We start from the raw sequence: 26,312 nt of genomic DNA, 5'->3' as shown, positions 1-26,312 counted from the left end.
CCTTTACTCCTTCCCCCACCTCCCCTCACCCTACTCGTGCACTCCCTCTCAAATAAATTAAACCTTAAAAAAAGAAAGAAAGAAAGAAAGAATAAAAGATGGGCCCTAACATTCTTCACGTCTTTATGATAATACCTTCCTTTTTTATTTCGGACTCTGAACATACAGTATTCATTTAAAAGGAGTACATGGTAAAAGATCTCAATCATACTTCGTATTCATAACAGTTTTACAGAGTTTAAAAGTCAGGGCTGTGAAAACATGTTTTCAAGTGGGAACAGAGACACAAAGTTATAAATTTGCTGTTACTAATAAAAGAAAATCATGCCCACCTTGAAAATGACATCTGCAGGGAAGAGGAGAGCAAAGTCAGACAAATGGGGAGGAGAGAACATACACAGAAACAGGGGGAAAAGAAAGCAGAAAGCGAGAGGCAGAAACAGGTTCCATACATGAGGAGATACATATTTTGAGGGTGGAAAGGATCAGAAGAACAAAGACTTCACTATCTACCACACCTCCCAGAAAACAAACAACCATGGAAAAGGCACCAAAACAGACACTAGTACCTACAAATCGCTGGAGAGTTCAAAAATAAAAGTAGCAAGTAGGAGATATCAGCATCTGTAAAAGGCCAGACAAAGGACTACAGAGGAGAGCAACTCCACTCCCTCTTCCCACATGAAAATAAGAGTTGTTCTTTCCCTAACCCCTCACCAAACTTTCACACAATATATATATATATGAAAAAGAGAGAATGTGACCTCTTAGCTTTCCAAAATAAAATAGCTAATTAAAAGCATACAGCATATAAGTAAACATATAATTCTCCAATCAGTAATTTACTTAGAGGCTTGTCGCAGAATGTTAGTTTACATAAAAATATAAAAGTATGCACATGCATATTTAACATAAACTATCATAAAGAATACAAACCTTCAATAGCAAGACCACTGTTTTGCCTCTAGAGGGCGAACTTGGTCTTCTGGAAAACTCTAGACAAGAGAAGTTACTTTCAGACTTTACCAAAAAAAGTTAAAATTAAGATGTCGAGATAGCAAAAATTCCCAAACTTTTTTGGTGAACAGTGTCCTTGGTGTACCATTAATTTTTTCATGGCTCCCCCTGAACCAATAGAAATACCAAAGTATTGTTTAATAAGTAGTTTTGCTCAACAATTTAATAAGGATTTATGCCCTAACATTGAAAAAAAATAATACACATAAATTGAAGGGGAAAGGGTTTTCATTCTTAAATAACCACAATTACTAATTAGGCATGTATGCTTATCGTGCACTGTATAATTTGACAAATCTCAAAATCAGATTGGACACGATCACGCTCATTTCCCATTGAACACTAATCTTTGCACAGTATCTGATTTTCATCACAGAAACCTCAGAAAACCAGATTAACAAAGATATGATGCCACAGGAAAAAAACAGTGTCACTTAATGTCAAAACTGTGTATAATCTCAAGCTAACAGTCTGCACTGTATCTACCAGACATGGACTATCACTGAGGCAGCCTCTGTTCCCCTGTGTGTAGGCTGCAGCACATGGAATACCCAGGCCCACAGGTTGGAAAACACAACACTGCAGTTTCAAGTCCCAGCAGCTATATAAACTAGTCAGTGTTTTAATTGAAGATAAAATTAACTAAAACATATGTTTTTAAAGATTTATAAATTTTCTTGTATTACCTGGGAAATGAGTTTTTCTTTAAGCAATAAAAGGAATACTATTAAATCCTTATTGGAAGACGTTTTCTCTAATTGGAATGGTGATTATTGTCTTAATGTGATTATTTTTATACACAATGATTGCATTGAATCTGAAAAACTACAATTGGGAAGGAGAGAAATAGAAAATGTATTACATATATATCTCTTCCTTCTGAGAAACAATTTCTCAGAACTTAGAAATGCCTGCAAACTCATCCAGTCTCACCAATTTCCTGGTACTGATAGAGCCCAATTTTAGGAGTCAAGTAAGATCTGAAATTCTTAAGAGCTTCAGAATATGGACATTAATACAGATATTAGAAGAACTGACTCCAAAATTACTAGAAACAGATTATACATCCACCTATTTCACAAAGTCCTTGGTTAAGGTAGAACACTAGAAAAGTGACCAAAGAAGGTGTTCAACCTCAAAACTTACTCAGTTTTTGCTTTCTACTGTTTCACCGATTAGTAACTCCTTGCATCCATAAAATCTGTGCCACTGGCAAACACTACCATATTCAATTACAAGTCAATGTACGTGATAAGACTGCTTAGCTAAGAAGAAAAACAAAAGAACCAAAAAGCTCTTCAAGGAGTAACTAGGAGTAACTAGGAAAAAAACTCAATGTTCCATTACTTTAGAGAATTTTTACAACCATAAATGATAATTGAAAACATGTGTGTGTTTTAAAAAAAAAATTTAAGGTTACTGTAAGTATCTAATAATCCCCAAATTTTATATGTAGAAAAAGGACAAATGAAAGTGGAATATGATTCATTATCAAGAAAAAAAATTTGAAAAGCTAAGACAAACCATGTAGCTATATTAATACTTACCTGTTGAATGATTTTAGAAGTTTTCTGAAGATTCTCTCTGGGAGGGACTTTACCAAATAATTTCCAGCCAGGAGCACTATGGACAACTGATTTGAGTTCCTTAGTCCTTTTTGGAAAAAGGTTTCTGAAACACAGAAAAGTTACATGAATTGTGTTTTTGGTAACCAGAACACTATTTAATAATTTTTAAAGTATGTTTGTACCCAAGACAAATACAAATACTTTTAAATTAAATTCTATCTTTTTAATTTGTAAGTACTCTCTATACCCAACACAGGACTTTAACTCACAACCCTGAGGCCAATAAATAGCCTAGGAAGAAAGTATCTTTTGGGGAACCTGGGTGGCTCAATCAGTTGAACGTCTGACTCTTGGTTTCACCTCAGGTTCTAATCTCAGGGGTCATGGTCAAGCCCCACATCGGGCTCCATGCTCAATGTGAACTCTACTTGGGATTCTCTCTCCCTCTCCCTCTACTCCTCCTGCTCTTGTTCTCTCTCTAAAATAAATAAATAAATCTTTAAAAAAATTTTTAAAGGAAAAAAAGAAAGTATTCCTCACAAATCTAAAGGAAACCTGCATAATAATCAAAGATTTTTTTAAAAGACTGTTTATTCATTTGAGAGAGGGAGAGAGAGCTAGAAAGCACATGAGAACACAAGCAAAGGGGAAGGTCAGAGCAGGGAGCTGAGCAGGGAGCCCAACACAGGGCTCCATCCAGGACCCTGGGATCATAACTTTAGTTGAAACCAGTTGCTTAACTGATCAAACCACCCAGATGCCCCCAAGGACCAAGGATTTTACTTTATCTCTAGGCCCTTACCAACCAAATAAAGTATCTATAGCAGATATAAGCAGGAATGATTCTCAGAATATGTATCCACCAATAAAGCATGATAAAGGCACTCTCAGAAAAGTCTGGATGAATCCAACCAAATAGGAGCCCTTCTTTTTTTTTTTTTTTTTTTTTTTAAAGATTTTATTTATTTATTTGACAGAGAGAAATCACAAGTAGATGGAGAGGCAGGCAGAGAGAGAGAGAGGAAAGCAGGCTCCCTGCTGAGCAGAGAGCCCGATGCGGGACTCGATCCCAGGACCCTGAGATCATGACCTGAGCCGAAGGCAGCGGCTTAACCCACTGAGCCACCCAGGCGTCCCTATAGGAGCCCTTCTTATAAGCTGTGATATGTGATTATTATGAAAATTTTTAATTTGCACATTGCTACAAATTATTTGAAGTCCTAAATAACTTGGTTTATCTACATTCAAAATATCATGTATCTGTTCTTAAAAGTACATTATTGTGATAAAAAAGGAGTTATGTTTTTAAAGCATAATGTTAAAGCCATTCTTTGAGTTTAGGAAGGGATCAATGGACTCCTACAAAAGAATGTGGGCTAATTCATAATAAATCAAAGAGACACTCCCATTTCCTTGGGTGTGCAATGGAAGTGAACTGATGACAATATAAGTTCTACTTCGGATACTCTAGGAGTTTCATCTCAGAGATTATACATAGCGACTCAATTCTCTACTTAATACGATCTGTAGATTGGAGGTTTTTAATGATTATACTGAGGACTGGTATATTTACAACATACAATTTCAAGCTTCAAACGAGGGCCTATTAATTTAAATAATATTTGACATCTTGTGTGTAATAATAGAATTTCTATGAGCATTTCTCCTTTGAAATGAACATGAAACTGTTAAATTTTCTTAATAGAGGGCACTGAAAAAGACACTGAAGGAGAAAGGAACTCTCCTATGGTTTTCAGCAGCTGCCAAGTAGGTAGTAGAACTCCACTCAGTCACGTGCCCAGGACATGTTCAGCGAATTTTCAGCACTGGCAAACTCGGCCTGGAGATGGCTTCTCCACCCCTCCTAATATGGAAACTAGTACCCCAAAGGCCTCCTGCTGGCAGTGAAATAACAATTCCCTCAATAAGCCCCACAAGGCTTGTCTATACTCCAAAGGTTTGCCATCCAGCCATGCTAAACACAGGAGAAAAATTTTTGTCACCATGGTTTATTCAAAAAATTACTGAATATGACATCAAAGTCATGATCCATAAAGTAAAAACTTTTAATTTTTAATAATATTTTAGTTATTTGAGAGAAAGAGTGCATGTGTGCACAGGTAGGGGGAGAACAGAGGGAGAAGGAGAAAAAGACATCATGCTCAGCAAGGAGCCTGATGTGGGGCTCAATCCTGGGATTCTGGGATCATGACCTGAGGTGAAGGCAGATGATTAACTGACTGAGCCAACCAGGGCCCCCTGGTTGAAAATAAAAATTGAAAAATGGCCTTAGGGACATGTGGGTGACTTGGCTGGGCATCTGCCTCTGGCTCAAGTGATGATCCCAGCGTCCTGGGATCGAGTCCCGCACTGGGCTCCTTGCTCAGGGGGGAACCTGCTTCTCCCTCTGCCTGCTATTCCCGCTGTTTTTGCTCTCTTTCTGACAAATAAATAAAATCTTAGAAAAAAAAAACTGGCCTTAATCAAATTTAAAACAAATTTAAATCAAATTTGCAGTTCAAAAGCATCACTCATGCAAAATGGAAGAATATGAAGCTCTAGATGTCAGTTCCTTCCCCAAAGTAAAAACTGAGCTGGAAAGAGCACTTGTAATCAACCATTTCAGAACTCTAGAAACTTATCAAACATTTGTAACAAACAGACAAGTACATGAAGGAAGAGGGTGCCGATCCTTCCTAAATCTACAACATGTGTCAACAAACCGCCTTCCCTCAATTCCTTAGTTGTTCCCTCCCAAAGAAGTGGCGATTATGAGCTCATGTTTCTGAAGTGGTTGAGAATCAGGAAGGATAGCTGGGTTCATGTCTTTCTAAAATTTGGAGTTATGAATTTTGTTGGTCTGGCAGTGACCTGAGGTACCAGCACAGACACCTGTATCAGTTCAGTCATCTTGCAGCAATGGCTTCTACTGGTGGTGTCTACTGAAACATTAAAAAAGATAAAACTCTTGGGTGCCTGGGTGGCTCAGTTGGTTAAGCACCTGCCTTTGGCTCACGTCATGATCCTGGGGTCCTGAGATCAAGTCCTGCATTAGGCTCCTTGCTCAGCTGGGAGCCGGCTTTTCTCTTTGCCTGTGGCTCCCTCCTGCTTGTGCTCTCTCTGACAAATAAATAAAATCTTTAAAAAAAAAAAAAAAAAAACAGGGGCGCCTGGGTGGCTCAGTGGGTTAAGCCGCTGCCTTCAGCTCAGGTCATGATCTCAGGGTCCTGGGATCAAGTCCGGCATCGGGCTCTCTGTTCAGCGGGGAGCCTACTTCCTCCTCTCTCTCTGCCTTCCTCTCTGCCTACTTGTGATCTCTCTCTGTCGAATAAATAAATAAAATCTTTGAAACAAACAAACAAACAAAAAAAAAACCAAAGAACTCTTTTGTTTCTCTTTTTGAGCCAGAAGTTTAAGGAAAAAAATCTTTTTCAGGCTACCAGCTGACTGCAGAAATAACAGAAACTTGTGACATCACACAAAAATGATATACTTCACCAAATAGTTTGGTAAACATCACAAATGGATGACTCTAGAACTCAATAAACAAAAATCACCAAACACTGAAGAGTTAACAGATTTACAGAATGCCACATCATAGTAATCAGAATGTCCATGTCTCAACAAAAAATTAAAATACACACAAAGAAAGAACAGAGTATGAACCATTCACAGGAACAAGATTTGACAAAAACATCCCTGAGGAAGTTCAGACGGTGGAACTACTACTCAAAGATGTTAAATTAACTGTCTCAAATATTCCTAAATAAACTAAAGGAAACTACAGACAAAGAAATGGGGAGTGGAGAATGCATGAACAAAATAAGAATATCGCTAAGAGAAAAGTATTACAAAAAGGAGCCAAGCAAATTCTAGGGCTGAAAGCTAGCATAACTAAAATGAATTTTTTTTTTAAAAAGATTTTATTTGGGGACACCAGGGTGGCTTGGTCGGTTAAGTGTCTGCCTTCACTTAGGTCATGATCCCAGAGTCCTGGAATCAAGTCCCATATACGGTTCCTTGCTCAGTAGGGAACCTGCTTCTCTCTCTCCCTGCCGCTCTCCCTGTGCTCGCTCTCTCTCTCTGACAAATTAAGTAAATAAAACCTTTAAAAAAAAAAAAAAACAAGGATAGGAAAATTTAGAAAACAGAGAAGCAAATACCACAAACAAGATTAACAACTGATTTTTCATCAGAATCATGGAGGCCAGAAGGTAGCAGGATAACATTATTTAATGGTCGAAAAGAGAAAAAACTAAAAATGTGATATGTGGCAAATATATCATTCAAGAATGAAAGAGAAATGAAGACATTTCTAGATAAAAGTTGAAAGAGTTCATTACCAACAGACCTGAGCTATAAGAAATGCTAAAAGGAGCTCCTCGGGCTGAAATGAGAAGTAACCAAAGAGTAACTCAAAGCCATGAGAAGAAATAACTAACATCAGTAAAATTAACTATATAGGTAAATGTCAAAGCCAGTATTATTGCACTTTTGGTTTGTAACCTTTTTTTCTATATGACTCAAAAGGCAAATGTATAAAACAATATTTATAAATATATGCTAATGGACACACAATGTACAAACATATTATCTCTGACAACAATATAGAGTAGGAGGGACAGAGATGTGTGGCAATGTGTATACTAATGAAACTGACTTGGTATTATTCAAAATAGGTTGCTGTAAGTTTAAGATGTTACTTGTAATCCTTAAAGTTACCGCTAACAGCTTAAAAATATCCAGAAAAGCAAAGAAGGGAATCAAAATGATCCACTACAAACATTGAACTAAGTACCAAAAAAGTGGTAATGGAGGAACTGGTGAACAAAAATCATAAAAGACATACTGAAAACTAATAGCTGAAAAGGAGAAGTAAATCCTTCCTCACCAACAATTGGCTTAAATATAAATCGATTTAACTCTCCACACAAGACATATTGGCAGACTGAATTAAAAACTGTCTATATGCTGTCTTCAAGAGATTCTTTTTTTTTTTTTTATCAAAGTATAGCTGACAATAAGAGACCCATTTTATTATTATTTTTTTTTTAGAGAGGAAAAGAGAGTAGAGGCAGGGAGGAGAAGGAAAAGAGGGAGAAAATCTTAAAACAGGCTTCATGCCTCTTTATGCGGCACTATGAGGGGCTCGATCTCACAACCCTGAGATCATGACCTAAGCTGAAATCAAGAGTTGGACACTTAAGTCTAAGTGTCTAACACCCAGGTGCCCCAAGAGACTTACGTTAGATAAAAAGATACAAAGAAGTTGAAAATAAGAGAATGGAAAATTATATCGAAAATACATAAAAACCAAAAGAGACCTGGAGTGTCTGCACTTTTGTCAGGCAAAGTAGTCATTAAGTCAAAGAAGGTTATAAGACACAAAGACAACATTATATGTCGAAAAAAAGTTAATCCACTACAGGATACAGGATATAACCATTTAAAAACATATATGCACCTAACAACAAGAGCCCTAAAATATGTGAAACAAAATTGACAATATTGAAGGGAGAAATAGACAGTTCTACAATAATAACTGGAGATAACCACAGCCTACTCTCACTAATACATGGAACAAGCAGATCAAAAAGGAAAACACTAAAACACTGTAAGTCAATTAGACCCAACAGACATACACAGCACACTCAACCCAAAAGTAAAAATACACATTCTCAAGGGCACAGAGGACATCTTCTAGAATGGACTACATGTTAACCCACAAAACAAGTTTTGATAAGCTTAAAAAGATTGAAATCATGCAAAGTACCTTTTTCAACCACAGTAAAATGAGACTAGAACTCAGTAACAGGAAAAAATTGGAAAATTCACTAACATGTGGAAATTAAACAAAATAGTCTTAAATGACTAGTTGGTCAAAGAAAAAAAAATCACAAGGTTATTTAGAAAACACCTTCGCGGGGAAAAGAAGAAAAGAAAATACCCTGAGATGAATTTAAACAAACACAACGTACCAAAACTCTTGAGATACAGCTAAGGGGGAAATTCATAGTTGTAACCGTTAAAAATGAACCATCTCATCAATTACTTAATGGCACACATGAAGAAACCAGAAAAAGAGCAAAGTAGGGCACCTGGGTGGCTCAGTTGGTTAAGTCACTGTCTTCGGCTCAGGTCAAGATCCTGGGGTACCAGGATCGAGTCCCACATCAGGCTCCCAGCTCCATGGGGAGTCTCCATCTCCCTATGACTTTCTCCCTTCTCAGGCTCTCTCTCTCAAATAAATAAATAAATAAATAAATAATCTTTTTAAAAAAAGAGAGAAGTAAACCAAAAGCTGGCATAAGGAAAGAAAGAAAAAAAATTAGAGTGGGTACGAATGAAATAGAGAATAGAAAAATAGAGAAAAAAAATTAAAAGCTGGTTATTTAAAGAAGATCAACAAAATTGACAAACATTTAGCTAGATGACTAAAAAAAAAGGAAGATTCAAATCACTAAAAGCAAAAATAAAAGAGGGACATTGGGGCGCCTGGGTGGCTCAGTGGGTTAAAGCCTCTGCTTTCGGCTCAGGTCACGATCCCAGGGTCCTGGGATCAAGCCCCACATTGGGCTCTCTGCTCAGTGGGGAGCCTGCTTCCTCCTCTCTCTCTGTCTGCCTCTCTGCCTACTTGTGATCTCTGTCAAATAAATAAATCTTTAAAAAAAAAAAAAGAGGGACATTATTACCAATAAAAAGGAGTATGTGTGAATACCATAAATAAACAACTGTTCATAGTCTAGTGTTAGGAAAAAGCAAATCATAAATGACAATTAGGTACCAACCACACCCACTAAGGATGACTATTATTTATAAAACAACAACAACAACAAAATAACAAGTTTGCACGGATGTGGAAAACCTGGAACAGTGGGCATGTAAAATGGTGAAACAGCTTGGGAAACACTGCTGGTAGGAATGTTAGGTGGTACAGCCACCTACTAATTTGGCAGTTTCTTTTATAAGTAAAACATAAAGTAACCATACAACCCAACAATTCCACTTCTAGATGTCTACCCAAGAGAAATGAAAACATAGGTCTACATGAAGGCTTAAACAGAAATGTTCATAGCAGTATTTTTTTTAAAGATTTTATTTATTTGACAGAGAGAGATCACAAGGAGGCAGAGAGTCAGGCAGAGATAGAGGGGGAAGCAGGCTCCCTGCTGAGCAGAACGCCCAATGTGGGGCTTGATCCCAGGACCCTAAGATCATGACCTGAGCTGAAGGCAGAGGTTTAACCCACTGAGCCACCCAGGCACCCCTGTTCATATAGCAGTATTATTCATAATAGCCAAAATGTAAAGACAAGCTAAATATCCAGCAACTACTGAATGTATAAATAAAATATATATTCATGCAATGAAATCCTATTCAGCAGTAAAGAGGAATGAGGCAATTGATATATGCTACAACATGGATGAACTCAAAATATGCCCAATGAAAGAAGTCAGATGTGTAAGACCACATGTGTAATTCTGTTTATATGAACTGTGCAAAAAAGGCTACTCCTGGGGGTAGAATTGAGTATTGACTACAAATGGGTACAAATGATCTACGGTGTGGCAGAAATGCTCTGCAACTAGATTTCAGGCTGTACAGCTAAATAAATTTAATATCATTGAATTGTGCTTTTAAAGTGGATGACTTTTATAGAATGTTAACTATACCTCAATTAAGCTGTTAATTAAAAGAGATTATTTAAACTAACGATCAAATATGAAGGCTGACACTGCCAAAAGTTGGTCTTTCATCAAGTTTAGTAAAATAGATAAAACTTCCAGTGGGATTTATGCAAAAAATAGAAATAAATAAATTAGGAGTAAAGAGAAAAACATAAAATCAGATGCAACAAAATTTTTAAAGGGAAGAGAATTTATAAACAACTCCAAGCCAATAATTTAAAGTATTTCTCAAGAGGTGTCTGGGTGTCTCAGTGGGTTAAGAATCTGCCTTTGGCTCAGGTCATGATCTCAGGGTCCTGGGATCAAGCCCTAAGTCAGGTTCTCTTTTCACCAGGGTGCCAAGCCTGCTTCTCCCTCTCCCTCTGCCTGCTGTTCTGCCTCCTTGTGTGTGTGCTCTGTCAAATAAATAAATAATAAACCTTTAAAAAAAGGGTATTTCTCAAAATGGACAGAACTTTGTAAAAATACAATTTATCAAAACAGACTTGTGGGGCGCCTGGGTGGCTCAGTGGTTTGGGTTGCTGCCCTCGGCTCGGGTCATGATCTCAGGGTCCTGGGATCGAGCCCCGCATCGGGCTCCCTGCTCCGCAGGAAGCCTGCTTCTCTCTCTCTCTGCCTGCCTCTCTGCCTACTTGTGATCTCTGTCTGTCAAATAAATAAATAAAATCTTTAAAAAAAAAAAAAAAACAGACTTTTAAGAAATATAAAATATCAACAGTCCAAAAAATCATTTTAAAAACTGAAATAAGAGTTAAAATTTCTCCCCCAGAAAGTCAGGCATGTTAGTTTTGTTTCTTTTTAAGATCTTATTTATTTATTTGACAGAGAGAGAGAGAGTGCAAGAAGGAGGAGCAGCAGGCAGAGGGAGGGGAATAAGCAGGCTTCCTGCTGAGCATGGAGCCTAATGCAGGGCTCAATTTCAGGACCCTGGGATCATGACCTGAGCCAAAGGCAGATGCTTAATAACTGAGCCACCCAGCCGCCCCATCACATGTTAGTTTTACATGAGAGTTCTACCAAATTTTTCGGGATCCAGATTGCACTAATATTGTATAAACTATTCTATAATCCTTAATCATAGATGTAAGGCCAATATGAACCGGGCATAGGGGAGCCTGGGTTGCTCAGTGGGTTAAAGCCTCTGCCTTCCGCTCAGGTCATGATCCCAGGGTCTTGGAATCGAGCCCCACATCGGGCTCTCTGCTCAGCAGGGAGCCAGCTTCCCCCCACCTCCCGCCTACTTGTGATCTCCATCTGTCAAATAAATAAAATATTTTAAAGAAAAAAAAAAGTAAAGCTGAGTCCCCCTACCAAAGATAAGCAAATTTACTACAACCAGTTTTTTGTTTTTTGGGTTTTTTTAGGATTTTATTTATTTATTTATTTGAGAGAGAGAGAGAGAGAGAGAGCAATACCAGGCGGAGAGGCAGCGGGAGAAGAAGTAGGCTCCCCGCAGAGCACAGAACCCAAAGCTGAGCCCGATACCAGGACCTGGAGATCATAATCCAAGCTGAAGTCAAATGCTTAACCAACGGAGCCACCCAGGCGCCCCCAAAACCACTGTTTTTAAGACAGCATGGTAATGGCCCAGGGATGAAAAAATTGATCATTAGAGAAACAATGCACAACTTAGAAGCACACAAAAGCATAAATGGAAACAGAGGTGGCACTGCAATCAATGACAAGAGACAGATCATTAAAAAAGTGATGCTAGGGGGCTCCTGAGTCTCTCAGTTGGTTGAGTGTCCAACTCTTGACCTCAGCTCAGGTTTTGATCTCAGGTCTTGAGTTTGAGCCCTGCACTGGGCTCCACAATGGGCACAGATCTAACTTTTTTTTTTTTTTTTAAGTATAAAAAAAAAATGATGCTGGGACCTTTGGCTATCAATGCAGGGGAAATGAAACTGGATCCCTACCATATGTAACAGTCAGCTCCCAGTGCATTAAATAGTTAGATCTGAATAATAAACTTCCAAAGTTTTAGAAAGAAATACAAGAGAATTTTTAAATAAGTTCATAGCAGTGAAGAATCTAAAAACAATACCTAGAAGCACTATCATTTTTTAAACTTAATTAAATCACAACATTAAAATTAACTACTAGTTTACAAGGGGCAGTATAGAAAAAGAAAGTAAAAAGACACAAATCTGGGGTGCCTGGGTGGTTCAGTCTGTTAAGTGACCACCTTAGGCTGGTTATGATCCCAGGGTCCTGGGATGGAGTACCACACTGGCCTCCTATCTCAGCAGGGAGTCTCCTTCTCCCTCTCCGTCTGCCCCTTCCCCCTGCTTGTATGCACACTCTCTCAAATAAATAAATAAATAAAATCTTAAAAAACACACACACACAAATTTGGAACAGAAACTACAACACAAGTAAATGACAAAAGATTGGCATATAGAAAATATAAAGAACTCCAACGATCATTTTCATAAGTGACAAACAATGAAAACAATAAAAACTATTAAAAAGTATTGCACAGGGGCGTCTGGGTTGCTCAGTCATTAAGTGTTTGCCTTCGGCTTGGATCATGATCCCAGAGTCCTGGGATGGAGCCCTGCATCAGGCTTCCTGCTCCATGGGGAGCTCCTCTCCCACTCCCCCTACTAGTGTCCCCTCTCTCACTGTCAAAAAATAAAATCTTAAAAAAATATATTGCACAAAGAAGCCAAACAAATGTCAAATAAAGAAATCTATCAGAAGATATTTATCCTCATTCATAATTAGTGAACCCACAAACTAAAAGCAGAATAACATTTTATTTACACAGGATTGGTAAAAAAGAAATCTGATGACACCAGATTTAGAGGGAGAAGACAGCTGCTAGGAATTGACAATAGTGTGATCACACATCAGTTTCTAGCTCATGAAGCTGAACATTTGCATCTTGTGATTATACTTTTAGCCACATACTCTAGAGAAAATTCTGGACATATGCATTAGAAGACACATTTAAGAACATTCAAGGAACACTATTCAGAAGAGCAAAAATCCTGAACAGTCTAATAATCCACTGGCAGAAGAATAGAAAACTTAAATTGTGGCATGTTACTGAATATAATATTGTTCCTCAATGAACACAAATCAAAGCTACAACCATCAATATGGATGAATCTTAAAAACAATGCTGAGGGGCGCCTGGGTGGCTCAGTGAATTAAGCCTCTGCCTTCAGCTCTGGCCCTGATCTCAGAGTCCTGGGATCGAGCCCGACATCGGGCTCTCTGCTCAGTGGGGAGCCTGTTTCCCCCCCTCTTTCTGCCTGCCTCTCTGCCTACTTGTGATCTCCCTCTTTCTCTGTAAAATGAAAAAAAATCTTTAAAAAAAATGCCGAGTTTTAAAAACAAACAAAAATGAAAGATGCAGGGACGCCTGGGTGGCTCAGTTGGTGAAGCGGCTGCCTTCAGCTCAGGTCATGATCCCAGCATCCTGGGATTGAGTCTCACAATTGGGCTCCTTGCTTGGCAGGGAGCCTGCTTCTCCCTCTGCCTCTGCCTGTGCTTGCTCTCGCTTCTCTATGACAAATAAATAAATAAAATCTTAAAAAAAAAAAAAGATGCAGAAAAGTACACACAGTATACTATTTATACAAAGCTCTAAAATAATATAAAATAATAAGAAAAACATTCTGGCCAAAGTATTGCTTAAATCATTAAATGAATTGAGGTTAGTTGCTACCTCTTAGGGGTGGAAAGGACAGTATGACACTCATAGGTATAATTTCAATAGTATTGATAATGTTCTATTTCTGAGACTGGGCAAAGGGTTCACCAATGTATACTATGCCTCATAATTCATGTATCTGTTACAGATTTTCTTCTGTATGTGTCCAAAAAATATTAGTTTTTATTGTTATGTAAACTTAACTTCCCAACTGGAACTCCCTTATAACTGGAGAGCATGATATACATAAAGGATTGCATATTCTGAATCTACCACTGGGGAGCTATAAAGTTAGCCTTTTCCTACATAATGATGGATATCCACTTTTGCCACAAGCTTAGGTATACTTATTTGAGCCAAAGTTGACAGACATTCCAGATTTTAAGTATTCCTCCTATGGTTAATTCACATCTCTATATCAATTTGTCTCAATCATCAAACTGAGGTTGTTACTGGGTCAGAAGACTTCATGCTAACAATTAGCTCTTGGCGGGGGAGGAGAAAGAAGTGTACAATGAACAGTAAGTTTGATTTTTACAACTACCACCAATTCTAATCATTGACCAGAATCAGATCTTTCACTCAAATCTAAGAACCCCATAAATTCCTTGCCCCTCACCATGTATAAACAAGGTACTTTTACGAAGGGAAAAAAATAGCATTTCATTCTCTATCTGAGAAATATAGAATTATGTATATAATTAAAGCAGGCTAACACAAAATAGAAGAGGTTATGCAGGTTTTTCAAACACAGTGAAATATAGTTTCAAATAATGTGACATGGTGGAGAATACAGACATAGAAGCACAAAGAGGAGACCACAAGCATAAGATGCAGTTATACCTAGTGAGAGTAATAATCACAGATCAGAAAAATCTCCAGGTTAAGAGCATTACAGAGAGCTCTTGGGCCGGGGGTGGGGGTCATTGTAATCTATGATTTTTACCTATGATCAAGGTATTGTAATCACTACCAAATACATTCTCATATGAAAAACGAGCAGCTATACATAGTATTACTGTGCATCGGGCCACCTGTAAGTTACAGAACTCTTTATAAACCACAATCAAAATGCCGAATAAACATGGATCTTTTCACAAAGACCATTGAAAATTATCCTGCATCATAAAAGGACTGTTAAGATGTGGGTTTACATCTGAAATTAATTTATGAGGATATTTTAGACTTCCAAAATTAATGTCAAGGAATACTAACATCTTAAACCAAACAATACTAAGCCTTTCTATGGATGTAGTTTCTGAAGAATCTTGATATGACTGGAAAGGAAAAAAGCAAAATAAATGCATAACCTCCACAATAGAGAAAGTCTGGTTTCAACATTTTTGTAGTATAATATCACAATGATAATAAGTTCAGCATAAAGTTTAAATTTTAATTAAATCATTAAAACAAGTCAAAACCAAATACCTTAAGCTTACATACCCAATAAACTTTGGTTACTTCAAGACATTTCCATAAAAGAAATATGAGCCAACAGGTATCCAATTGCTAAAAAAGGCCACCAGATAATGTTTCACATTAATTTCTTATGCCACTAAGAAATTTTGGATTAGGTTTTCAAGTTATCCCCTGCCACAGAAACTGTATATAATGCAACTAAAAGGCATACATCTGCAACAAAAAGTAATTTTAAGATATTATTATAAATATATGAAATTGTATTAAAATAATACAAATCAAATGAGTCCTACTAGTCAGTCTAGGAAGAGTACCACTCTATTAAGTCTTAAGGGAAAACATAACAAAAAAGGTACATTAATAGTTTGAGGGGCGCCTGGGTGGCTTGGTGGGTTAAGCCGCTGCCTCCGGCTCAGGTCATGATCTCAGGGTGCTGGGATCGAGTCCCGCATCAGGCTCTCTGCTCAGCAGGGAGCCTGCTTCCCTTCCTCTCTCTCTGCCTGCCTCTCTGCCTACTTGTGATGTCTCTCTGTCAAATAAATAAATAAAATCTTTAAAAAAAAAATAGTTTGAAAATATGTCATATGCTGTCATTCTTCCCCATCCCTTGTCCCCTAATACACTATCAGAGGACTGGTGAAATGAAGGTCTCAGTGCAAATAAATTCATGGGACTAGATTCCTCCACACCACCTTTTCGTTTCTTTTTTTTCCTCGCCACCTTTTCAAAGTGAACACATACACACACACACACACACACACACACAGTTCCCTTTTTCCTGTCCCCCTTAAACATCCCCTTTAAATTTTTTTTAAGTCCACACTAAAGGTTCTTAGCAAAACCAACCAAACATGTTCAAGTGCCCATACACAAAAAAGAGGAGGCAGTTCTTCCTCTCCGGATTTCAGAGGTAGAGCTTGACCGTATGAATGAGAATTATATGGCAGTGTTAGGAAGAAAAGGTCACTCCTGGTTTCTTCCTGCTCCCTTATTCATCTCCTCTACTGAGCGGTTAAATTTTGGCAGACAAACATGCTGCCTAACAGCAGAGAAGATATAGTTTGCTCTGCTTCCCTAATAATACAAGGTTAGGTTTCCTCTGTACCCCTCTGCCTCCGACCCCCTAAAAAAAGACCTGCTATGCTGGTAACTAGCTAGGTATATAGGGAAGTTTTAGAAGTCACGCTGCAGCCAAAGGCATGTCTTTCAATCCAGATGTCATCAGCATAAAGTTGATGTTTTCAGGCCCCATTCGTCTGTGTCCTATTTTTTTTTCCTACTGATTCCAAACTCAGATGGGTTGATAAAGAAGTATTATTTACTGGTTCTCCCCAAACTCCGAAAGTCAAGTTTTTAGAAGTTGAAAGCATCTTATTACCTCAGATACACTGGAGATATTAAAAACTATTTTTCTAGTTTGAGTGTTTGGGGTTTTGTTTTTTTCCATTCTGTGACAACATCTTGTCTAGAGAATAGGAAATGGTAGTGGCAATCCATCTTCTCTCCACTAAGTTCATTCTCTATCCCCAATCAACACTGTGCTCACACACACAGCTATCTACACACACAGAGACATAAACACACCATCTTCCATTCTCTCCTCTAATCTGTGTCTGGTCTTTTTAGCAAAAAGAAATGAGAAAATCTATTGTACCAGCTAAGAAACAGCACTAGGTGAGAAGTAGCAGTTCAATGTTTCCACATCACTGAAAACACACACACACAAAAGAGGCACACCAAGAAAAAAATGATGTGGGGGTTAGAAGAGAAAAAAAAAGGGCCTAGCCCTTCTTCTCAGTGGCTTTTATAATAAAGGTTGGTGAATGATTTTTGCTTATTAGTACTAATATTTGCTTCACATATCTGTGTATCTGTGTTCGTTTCATTTTTCTAAGATTTCATTTCTTTTACCACGCAAAAAGCGTTACATATGATAAAACAATCAGACCACTTGCCTGCTACACCATATTAAAGGATAAAGCTAACCAAAAAGGGGCAACACTTACACCATGATTCCTAAAGTAGCAGAAACTCCAGGGCTTCAGTCTTCAAGAACTGGCAAACCCATAAACATGACAAAACCATGTAAATTCTGAGACAAAACTATGTAAATTCCATAGTTTCTCAGACTATGGAATTTGACACAGAAAACTGGAACTACCTAAATTTTCAATCTTCTGTCAATAACGTCAACTCCGGGAGGGGTGTGGGGGAAGAAATCATTCTTTTTGCCTAACATTTATACCTATATGATTATTTTAATTTTTTAGATTAAATTCTAATCATCACTGAAATACATAAAAAGGTGTTAGAAGGCTTTTCCAAACAGTTAAGAATCCAACTTCAATCAAAAGTAAAATCAGTTAAAAAACAAAACAAAACTTGAAATCATGACCTGATCTTAGAACTCCATCTCAGTAGAAACTGGACTGCTGAAAACACATGAACTTCCTGGACTTTGTACTTAAGTTTCCCTGAAGCATAATAGAAAGCCAAAAAGAAAACATTATCTAGTGATCATGGAATGCCACAGTTGACTACATAATTAATTCAAAGAAGTAGAAGTACTGTCTCTTTAAAATTCAGTACTTTGGCTACCCTTGAGTATTTTGGATTAAAGATCTGGCATGAAGATTACTTACATTCTTTCCAAACCTCAATCATTTTTCACTTGAAAAAGACTTTCAGCTGACTATATGCAAAAAAAAGTACTTTTTCTGCCAGATAACTAAGGCTTTTTTTAATTCCAAGAATTTTCTTTTTCAGGCTTTTTCTGTATCTCTTTATTGTTATTGTAAAAATTGTAAAAATAAAAAAAATATGTAATTTTTATTTAATATACACTGCTAAACTAACCTACCTATTCTCAGAGATTGGAGCTATCTAAAAAAGGACAGAATTCATATCATTTACTCTGTCAAGAAAAAACAACCCACGATTTCAAGGCTGAAAGTAAAGGTTATACGGAGGACATGGGGAGATGGAGGAAAAGTGAGTTGGGAGAAACTGGAGGAGGAGAGGAACCAAACAAACCGAGGGTTTTGGAGGGGAGGGAGGAGTGAGGTTGCGTGAGCCTGGTGGTGGGTATTATGGAGGGTACGGATTGCATGGAGCACTGGGTGTGGTACATAAACAATGAATTCTGGAACACTGAAAAGAAATTTAAAAAAATAAATAAAAACTTTTTAAAAAGAAAGTGAAGGTTATAATTTTGGGGGGTTATTGTTAAACATTTTAGAGTTGCCAAAAACTACAGAGGGTAACCAGTCAAAGGTTCTTCATCATGAATCAATGAACCTACATGAATGAGCTAAAGGAGGTCCACAAGCCTCCTCAAACTACATGCAAATTTGAAGTAAATGATGTGCTTAAAGAAATTTTGGGGGGGCAGTTGTCTATAGCTTCCAACAAATTCTCAAAGTATTCAATGTGTACCTGCCACCACATCGGGAAAACCTATACTTGCCAAAGTCACATCACTAGAGACCTGAGTCAGGTCTCTTGAACAGCTAGCTCCTCTTCCTTCCAAACACACTTAATTTGTTCATGTCCTTCACAGAACGATTAACATGTCAGACAGAGCTTTTTAACTATTCCTATTCCCTTTCATTCTACATATTGCCAAAATGCTTTTTAAAAATACACATTATTTTTTTCTTCCTCCTATGTTCATGTCAATAAGTCACCTTATGGTACATCTTATTTCTTGTTTTAAGCAAATATTTATTTTTATTAAGTAATCTGTACACCCAACATGGGGCTCAAACACATGACCCCAAGATCAAGAGTGGCATGCTCTACCAACTGAGCCAGCCATAATAGGTTTTGGGCAGTATCTTACAAAGAGAGATTTTTTAATTCTTTTGTTGCACAGGCAGAACATAACAGAATACAATTAAGGGGGAAAGAAAAAATTAAAAAATATATTTGCTTGTGTGCTACATACTAATTACACATCGTGAATGCTTCATGAAGAAAATCTCCATCTCTCTATACCCTATGTTGTACTTAACACATTCAGAAGAAAGATAGAAACCACCAGAAGAAGAAAAGAGGAAGAATAGAAGAAAGAACTTTTGGAAAGAGAACATAAACAGTAACAAGGAACAACACATTAGCAAAATATGAGAAAGGTATTTCACCAGGAGGTAAGCTATCTTTTAACCTAAAAGAAATTTAGGAAAGAAACGCAAGATAATGACTGCTGATGATAAGTAAAGCTAATCACATTTGTGAATACATTTCTATTTATGCCTCTTGCATTAAAAAAAAGAAATTATGTTAGTGTTTTTCTTTATAATAAAAGTAAAATAAAAATAAAATAAAATAAAATAAAATAAAATAAAAATATATTCATATATATTTAATCTTCAATAATGGACACAGGGTTTCTTTTTGAAGTGATAAATATGTTCAAACCTGATCCCAGGAATACAAGGCTTATTCAGTACTTGAAAGTCAATCAATGTTATTTACCATATTAGCAGCCTAAAGAAAAACCACATGATCATATCAACTGATACACTGACAATATCCTAAGTCCATTCTTGACAAAAAAAAAAAAAAAAAAAAAAAAAAAAACACAAGAAATTAGGAATAGAATGGAAGTTTCTTAGTCTGATTAAGGGCCTCTTAAAACACAAACACACAGGGGCACCTGGGTGGCTCAGTGGGTTAAAACCTCTGCCTTTAGCTCGGGTCATGATCCCAGGGTCCTGGGATCGAGCCCCGCATCGGGCTCTCTGTTCGGCAGGGAGCCTTCCTCCCCCCCGATCTCTGCCTGCCTCTGCCTACTTGTGATCTCTCTCTCTGTCAAATAAATAAATAAAATCTTAAAAAAAAAAAAACCACAAACACACACACACATACCCTAATATTAACATCATACTAAACTGTGAAAGATTAAATATTTTGGAGATTAGAACAAAATAAAAATATCCACTCTCATCGCTCTCACTCAAATCATACTGAAAGTCCTAGCCAGTGCAATAAAATAAGTCAGTCTTGCAGACTGACAAGGAAAAAGAAATAAAAGTTTCCCTATTTGTGGGGCGCCTGGGTGGCTCAGTGGGTTAAGCCGCTGCCTTCGGCTCAGGTCATGATCTCAGGGTCCTGGGATCGAGTCCCGCATCGGGCTCTCTGCTCAGCAGGGAGCCTGCTTCCTTCTCTCTCTCTCTGCCTGCCTCTCAGTGTACTTGTAATTTCTCTCTGTCAAATAAATAAATAAAATCTAAAAAAAAAAAAGTTTCCCTATTTGTATAAACCATTATCATCTATATAAACAATCCCATGGGATCCATAAAAAAATCTCCTAGAACTAATAAAGACATTTAGTTAGATTGCAAAATATAAGGCAAACATCCATCATATTTCTATATACCAGCAATTAATAACTGGAAACTAAAATTTTTTAAAGTGTATCATTTACAGTATCTCCAATATTAAGTATTCGCATATAAACATAGAACATGAGCAGAACACATATGCTGAAAAATACAAAATACTGATGAAGGAAATCAAACAAGACCAAAATAAATGGAGACACCTACTGTATTCAAGGAATAGAAAATTAAACATACTAAAAATGTCAATTCTTCCCAAGTTAATAAAGATGATCTGTAGATACAGACAAGCTATTTCTAAAATTTATATGAAAAGGCAAAGGAAGTAAAATGGCCAACATGATTCTGAACATTTATTTAGTTATCTTCTGCATTTGAATATAAGCTCTATGATGTTATCACTGTATTGGACTGTGAGCTCTGTGTTCACCCTTGTATCCTTAGTGCTGCACTTACACACATGAATGAAAGTTTACTCATTTGGGGAGCAACAGAGAAAAAAAAAATCACTTCTATTCCTAGTTGTATTAGTCCATTTAGGAAGCTATAACAAAATACTATAGATTTGGTGGCTTATAAACAACAGAAGCTTATTTCCCACAGTTCTGGAAGTTGGGAAGTCAAAGATCAAGGCACTGGCCGTTTTAGTGTCTGGTCAGAGTCTCCTCCCTGTTCATAGACTTTTGATTTTATCCTCCCATGGTGGAAGGGATGAGAGAGCTTTCCAAGCCCTCTTTCAGAAGGGCATTAATCCCATTCATGTGGATGGGCTTCACTTGACCCAAGGACCTCCCAAAGTCTCCAACTCCAAATATTATCACACTGGAGATTAGGTTTCCAACATATGATGGAGGAGTACATGACAAAGATTCAGTCCTACAGCATTAGTCTAATGGAACAGCACAGTCTAGTGAGCCATTATTTCTATGAATCCTCTCTAAGAGCCTCTTCTTCTTGCATCATTCTCTTCTAATACTTCTCACTTTCTATCTTATAATACTGATCTGAATGCAACTTTTCAGCTATAAATGCACTGTGAACAGGACTGCAGAACATTAACAATGCCCTGCATATAAGCTATGTAAACACTCAGTAAATATTTTTTAAACTAACACGAAATGAAAATTGGCTGTTTTTCTTTTGATGTACAGTTCTACAAGTTTTATCCCATGTACAGACCTGCATAACGACCACAACTGAGGTATACAACAGTTCCATCACCCCCAGAAAATCCATCATGTTATCTCTTTGTAATCACCCTCTCCCCTAACTCCTGTAAAGCACTGGAATAAACCTGAAGATAAACTTACAAGCCAGTCTCAGTGCCAGAGAAGTAAATTTTGCCCCCCACACCATCTCTTGCTGCCTGCTAGTATCACATCATAGCATTTCAATTTATGTCTGCAATGTCATCATTGCTGAATTCACCAGAAAGGCTTTATTCTAGTTACTTCCTTGGAATACAGCTGTGTGTTCAAATATGCTTGCTGAATAAACAAGGGGGGTGGTCCAGACAAACTGAAATTAGGAGAATATCAAACAACTCATTCTGAGTAGAATAAACTACAAAGTACGAAGAGAGAATAGATCATTTCATTTCCTTGTCCTCAAACCCTCAATAGTCCCTAATCCTTAAGGAAAATTTTTAATTCTTTAACCTAGTATTAAAAGCTCTTCATGGGCACCTGGGTGGCTCAGCGGGTTACTTCGGCTCAGGTCATGATCTCAGGGTCCTGGGATCGAGTCCCGCATTGGGCTCTCTGCTTGGCAGGGAGCCTGCTTCCTCCTCTCTCTCTCTCTCTGCCTGCCTCTCTGCCTACTTGTGATCTCTCTCTGTCAAATAAATAAATAAAATCTTTAAAAAAAAAAAAAAAGCTCTTCACAACTTGAACCCAAATAATCTGTCCAACATTAGTTCCTACTACTCTTGCCACAACTCAAGAGAAATATACGTGACTTCAGCATACCTGCAACCCACTCCCACTTCTTTGTCCATTTTTTCCAATTCCTACTGAAGCAGCAGCCCAATGTGGCTGCATTTATATCTTATGGCCTTGCCTTTGGAACAAATTAATTCATAGGCTAAAACAATCAGGTTCCCAGGATTTTTTTTTTTTTCTTTTTTGGTGGACGGCAAAGCAAGGTTTATTGGGTACTAGCAAAGTGACAGTACAAAGCTCCCAAAGACAACCAAAGGGGTTGTCCCCCACTTTTTTTTTTTTTTTGGTCCCAAGATTTTTAAATAGGAAACTTGGAGACTGAATCAGTTGAAAGCTAGTAGATGCTTGAACTGATAAATCAGGTAGAGCTAGGACAGCTTTATAGGGCTTCTGCAGGTGGAAACCATGCACTGAACAATCAGAAGACAGAAAGATGAGAAAAACCATCTCTTGAAAAGTGGAGAACTGTTCCAGGCACTCTACAGCCCAGGTATATTTCATTCTCTATTTTCAAAATATCTAGGTGCCTGGGTGGCTCAGTGCGTTAAGCCTCTGCCTTTGGCTCAGGTCATGATCTCAAGGTCCTGGGATCTAGCCCCACATCAGGCTCTCTGCTCAGTGGGGAGCCTGCTTCCTCCTCTCTATCTGCCTGCCTCTCTGCCTACTTGTGGTCTCTCTCTCTGTCAAATAAATAAATAAAATCTTTTAAAAAAAATCTATAAGATGCCTCTTACATGCCTACAATACACCTTCCTTCCTCTAAGGTAGCTTAGGTGGGCTTCTGTTCCTTACAGTTATGGACACTAACCCTAACATAGTATTTGCCAAACTTTATAACCTTTCCACACATTCTGTACTTTCCTACCTCTATGCTCTACATACACATTTTATTTCCCCCTCTTAAAATATAAACTAAGTTGGTAACACATGGTTAGAACTGTGATATAGCCAATCTAAAGATTTTACTTATTTGAGAGAGAGAGTGTGTGCACCTACAAGCAGGGGGGAGGGGCAGAGGGAGAGGGAAAAGAGACAGAATCTCAAGTAGAGTCCACACTGAGCCTGGGAGCACCACGTAGGACTCAATCTCATGACCCTGAAATCATGACCTGAGCCAAAATCAAGAATCAGATGCTTAACTGACTGAGCCACCCAGGCACCCCAAATATAGCCAATCTAAAAAGATCCTACTTTTGTCCATCAAATGATACTACCAAGAAGTATAAAGATAAGCCACAGAATAGGAGAACCTATTTCCAAATCATATAACTGATAAAGGGCCAGTATTCAGAATATATAAAGAACTCCTATAACTCAACAAAGATACAAACAAAGGGTGCCTGGGTGGCTCAGGTATTAAGCGTCTGCCTTAGGCTCAGGTCATGATCCCAGGGTCCTGGGATCGAGTCTCACATGGGGCTCCCTGCTCAGTGGGAAGCCTGCTGCTCCCTCTCCCATTCCCCCTGCTTGTGTTTCCTCTCTTGCTGTCTCTCTGTCAAATAAATAAAATCTTAAAAAAAAAAACAAACCACACACACACACAAAGCTATAAACAGCCCAATTAAAAATGGACAAAAGATATGAATAAACATTTCTCCAAAAAGGATAAACAAATATCTAACAAGCACATGATATTCAACATCATTAGACATTAGGTAAACTCAAATTAAGACCACAGTGAGCTACTACTCCATACCCACTAGGATAGCTATAGGTAGGGGGGATAAAAAGGGAAAAACTAGAGGTGTTGAAGTGGATGTACAAAAAGTATAATCTTTGTACATTGCTGGGGGGAATGTAAAATGGTGCAAGTACTGTGGAAAATAACTGGTGGTTCCTTAAGAAGTTAAACATTATCATGTGATCTAATAATACCACTCCTAGACATAACACCCAAAATAACTTGAGGAGCATTAAAAAAAAAAAACCAAACTTGTACACAAACATTCATAGCAGTATTCATAAAATCCAAAAGGTGAAAACAACACAAATAAATGCCTGTCAATGGATAAGTGGATTAAAAAATGTGCTATATTCACACAATGGAATACTATTTAGCCATCAAAAGCAGAACAATACTGGTATATGCCACGACATGGATGAACCTTGAAAACATCATGCCAAGTGAAAGAAGACACAAAAGTCCATGTATTGTATGATTTCATTTACACAAAATATCCAGACTATGCAAACCCTCCGAAACAGGACACAGATAGTGATTGTCAGGGTCTTGGAGGGAGAGTGGAGTGCAATGACTGCTAATGGGAATGGAGGTTCCTTTTGGAGTAATGAAATGTCTTGGAACTAGACAGTGGTGATGACTATTAACACAAAGAATGCAGTAAATGTCACTAACGGTAAATTTTATATGTATTTTAACATAATAAAAAATGTTAAGGGACGCCTGGGTGGCTCAGTGGGTTAAGCCGCTGCCTTCGGCTCAGGTCATGATTCCAGGGTCCTGGGATCGAGTCCCACATCGGGCTCTCTGCTCAGCAGGGGGCCTGCTTCCCTTCCTCTCTCTCTCTGCCTGCCTCTCTGCCTACTTGTGATTTCTCTCTGTCAAATAAATAAATAAAATCTTTAAAAAAAAAATGTTAACAGGTTTCTAAAAGTGAACTTCCAATTATCAATTTTTAAAAATATAGTCACCGGTTTAAGACTAGACCTACATCTTTATGTAGTAATAAGTCTGCCAAACCAAAAACCATATCTAAACCACACATCTTTGTGAAGATAATTCACTTTTTTTTTTTCCTGGCAGTGTTTGGAACTAAATATATTACACAGAAAACTAAATCCCACTGGTTAAGGCTTTTAAAACAATATACAAAAATGACTTTAGGGACGCCTGGGTGGCTCAGTTGGTTGAGCAGCTCCCTTCGGCTCAGGTCATGATCCCAGCGTCCTGGGATCGAGTCCCACATCGGGCTCCTTGCTCGGCAAGGAGCCTGCTTCTCCCTCTGCCTCTGCCTGCCATTCTGTCTGCCTGTGCTCGCTCGCTCTCCCCCCACCCTGATAAATAAATAAAATCTTTAAAAAAAAATGACTTTATATCAGAAGCTGTTTATTCTATATGAGCAGTGTTTTTAAGTGTTATCAAATCTAAAATGAAGGCTAATATTTAAAATTATTAAAAACTTTGGTGATGGCAAATAAGTGTTATTTAGTATAGATTTGTAAGAATGAGTAAGAATGTACAAAATGACAAAAGATGAATGTGTTTGCTATTAATAAAGGATCAAAAATATAATACGGAGTGTAAGAAAAAGCCAGATACATCTACTTCTACTGAAATTGAAAATAATTTGTTTGCTAATCAGGTAAGCTGAAGAAGGGGCACCTATGGAGCCCTGTCCCTCTGCCCTCCCCTCCAAGTGCACATGCACACATCCTCTCTCCCTCTCTCTCTCAAAAAAAAAAAAGAAAAGTTAAAGAAAACTACTTATTTTCCAAGCGGAAAAAGCATAAAGGATATTTCAAAACTTACATCATTAAGGCAACATTTACTATACAGAGTTCAACATTTTTTACATTATAACACTGCCAGTTACAGATGCTATATTATAGATTCTCCTATTAGCTATACGAAAGTTAGTCCTTTAGGAGTGCCTGGGTAGTGCAGTCTGTCAAGTTACTGACTCTTGGTTTTGGCTCGTGATCTCAGGGTGATGAGA

The 26,312-nt window shown here is 37.7% G+C and overlaps 1 protein-coding gene across 3 annotated transcripts in view; it reads right to left on the bottom strand.

Moving 5' to 3' along the window:
* The window catches only part of TBC1D12 (TBC1 domain family member 12), a 100,517-nt gene that overhangs the window by 58,125 nt on the left and 16,080 nt on the right, over window positions 1–26,312 (bottom strand). For 2 of the 3 annotated variants that reach the window (XM_082722093.1, XM_082722095.1), the window contains exon 2: window positions 2,565–2,688. The exons of the other annotated variant lie outside the window; for it this stretch is intronic. In XM_082722093.1, the coding sequence (XP_082578219.1) occupies window positions 2,565–2,688 (124 nt within the window). The remainder of the gene's footprint in view (window positions 1–2,564; window positions 2,689–26,312) is intronic. 3 annotated transcript variants of the gene reach the window in all.

Source organism: Mustela nivalis (assembly GCF_964662115.1).
Source record: "Mustela nivalis genome assembly, chromosome: 2".
NCBI lineage: Eukaryota > Metazoa > Chordata > Mammalia > Carnivora > Mustelidae > Mustela > Mustela nivalis.
This window is presented reverse-complemented; position numbering and strand designations above follow the sequence as displayed.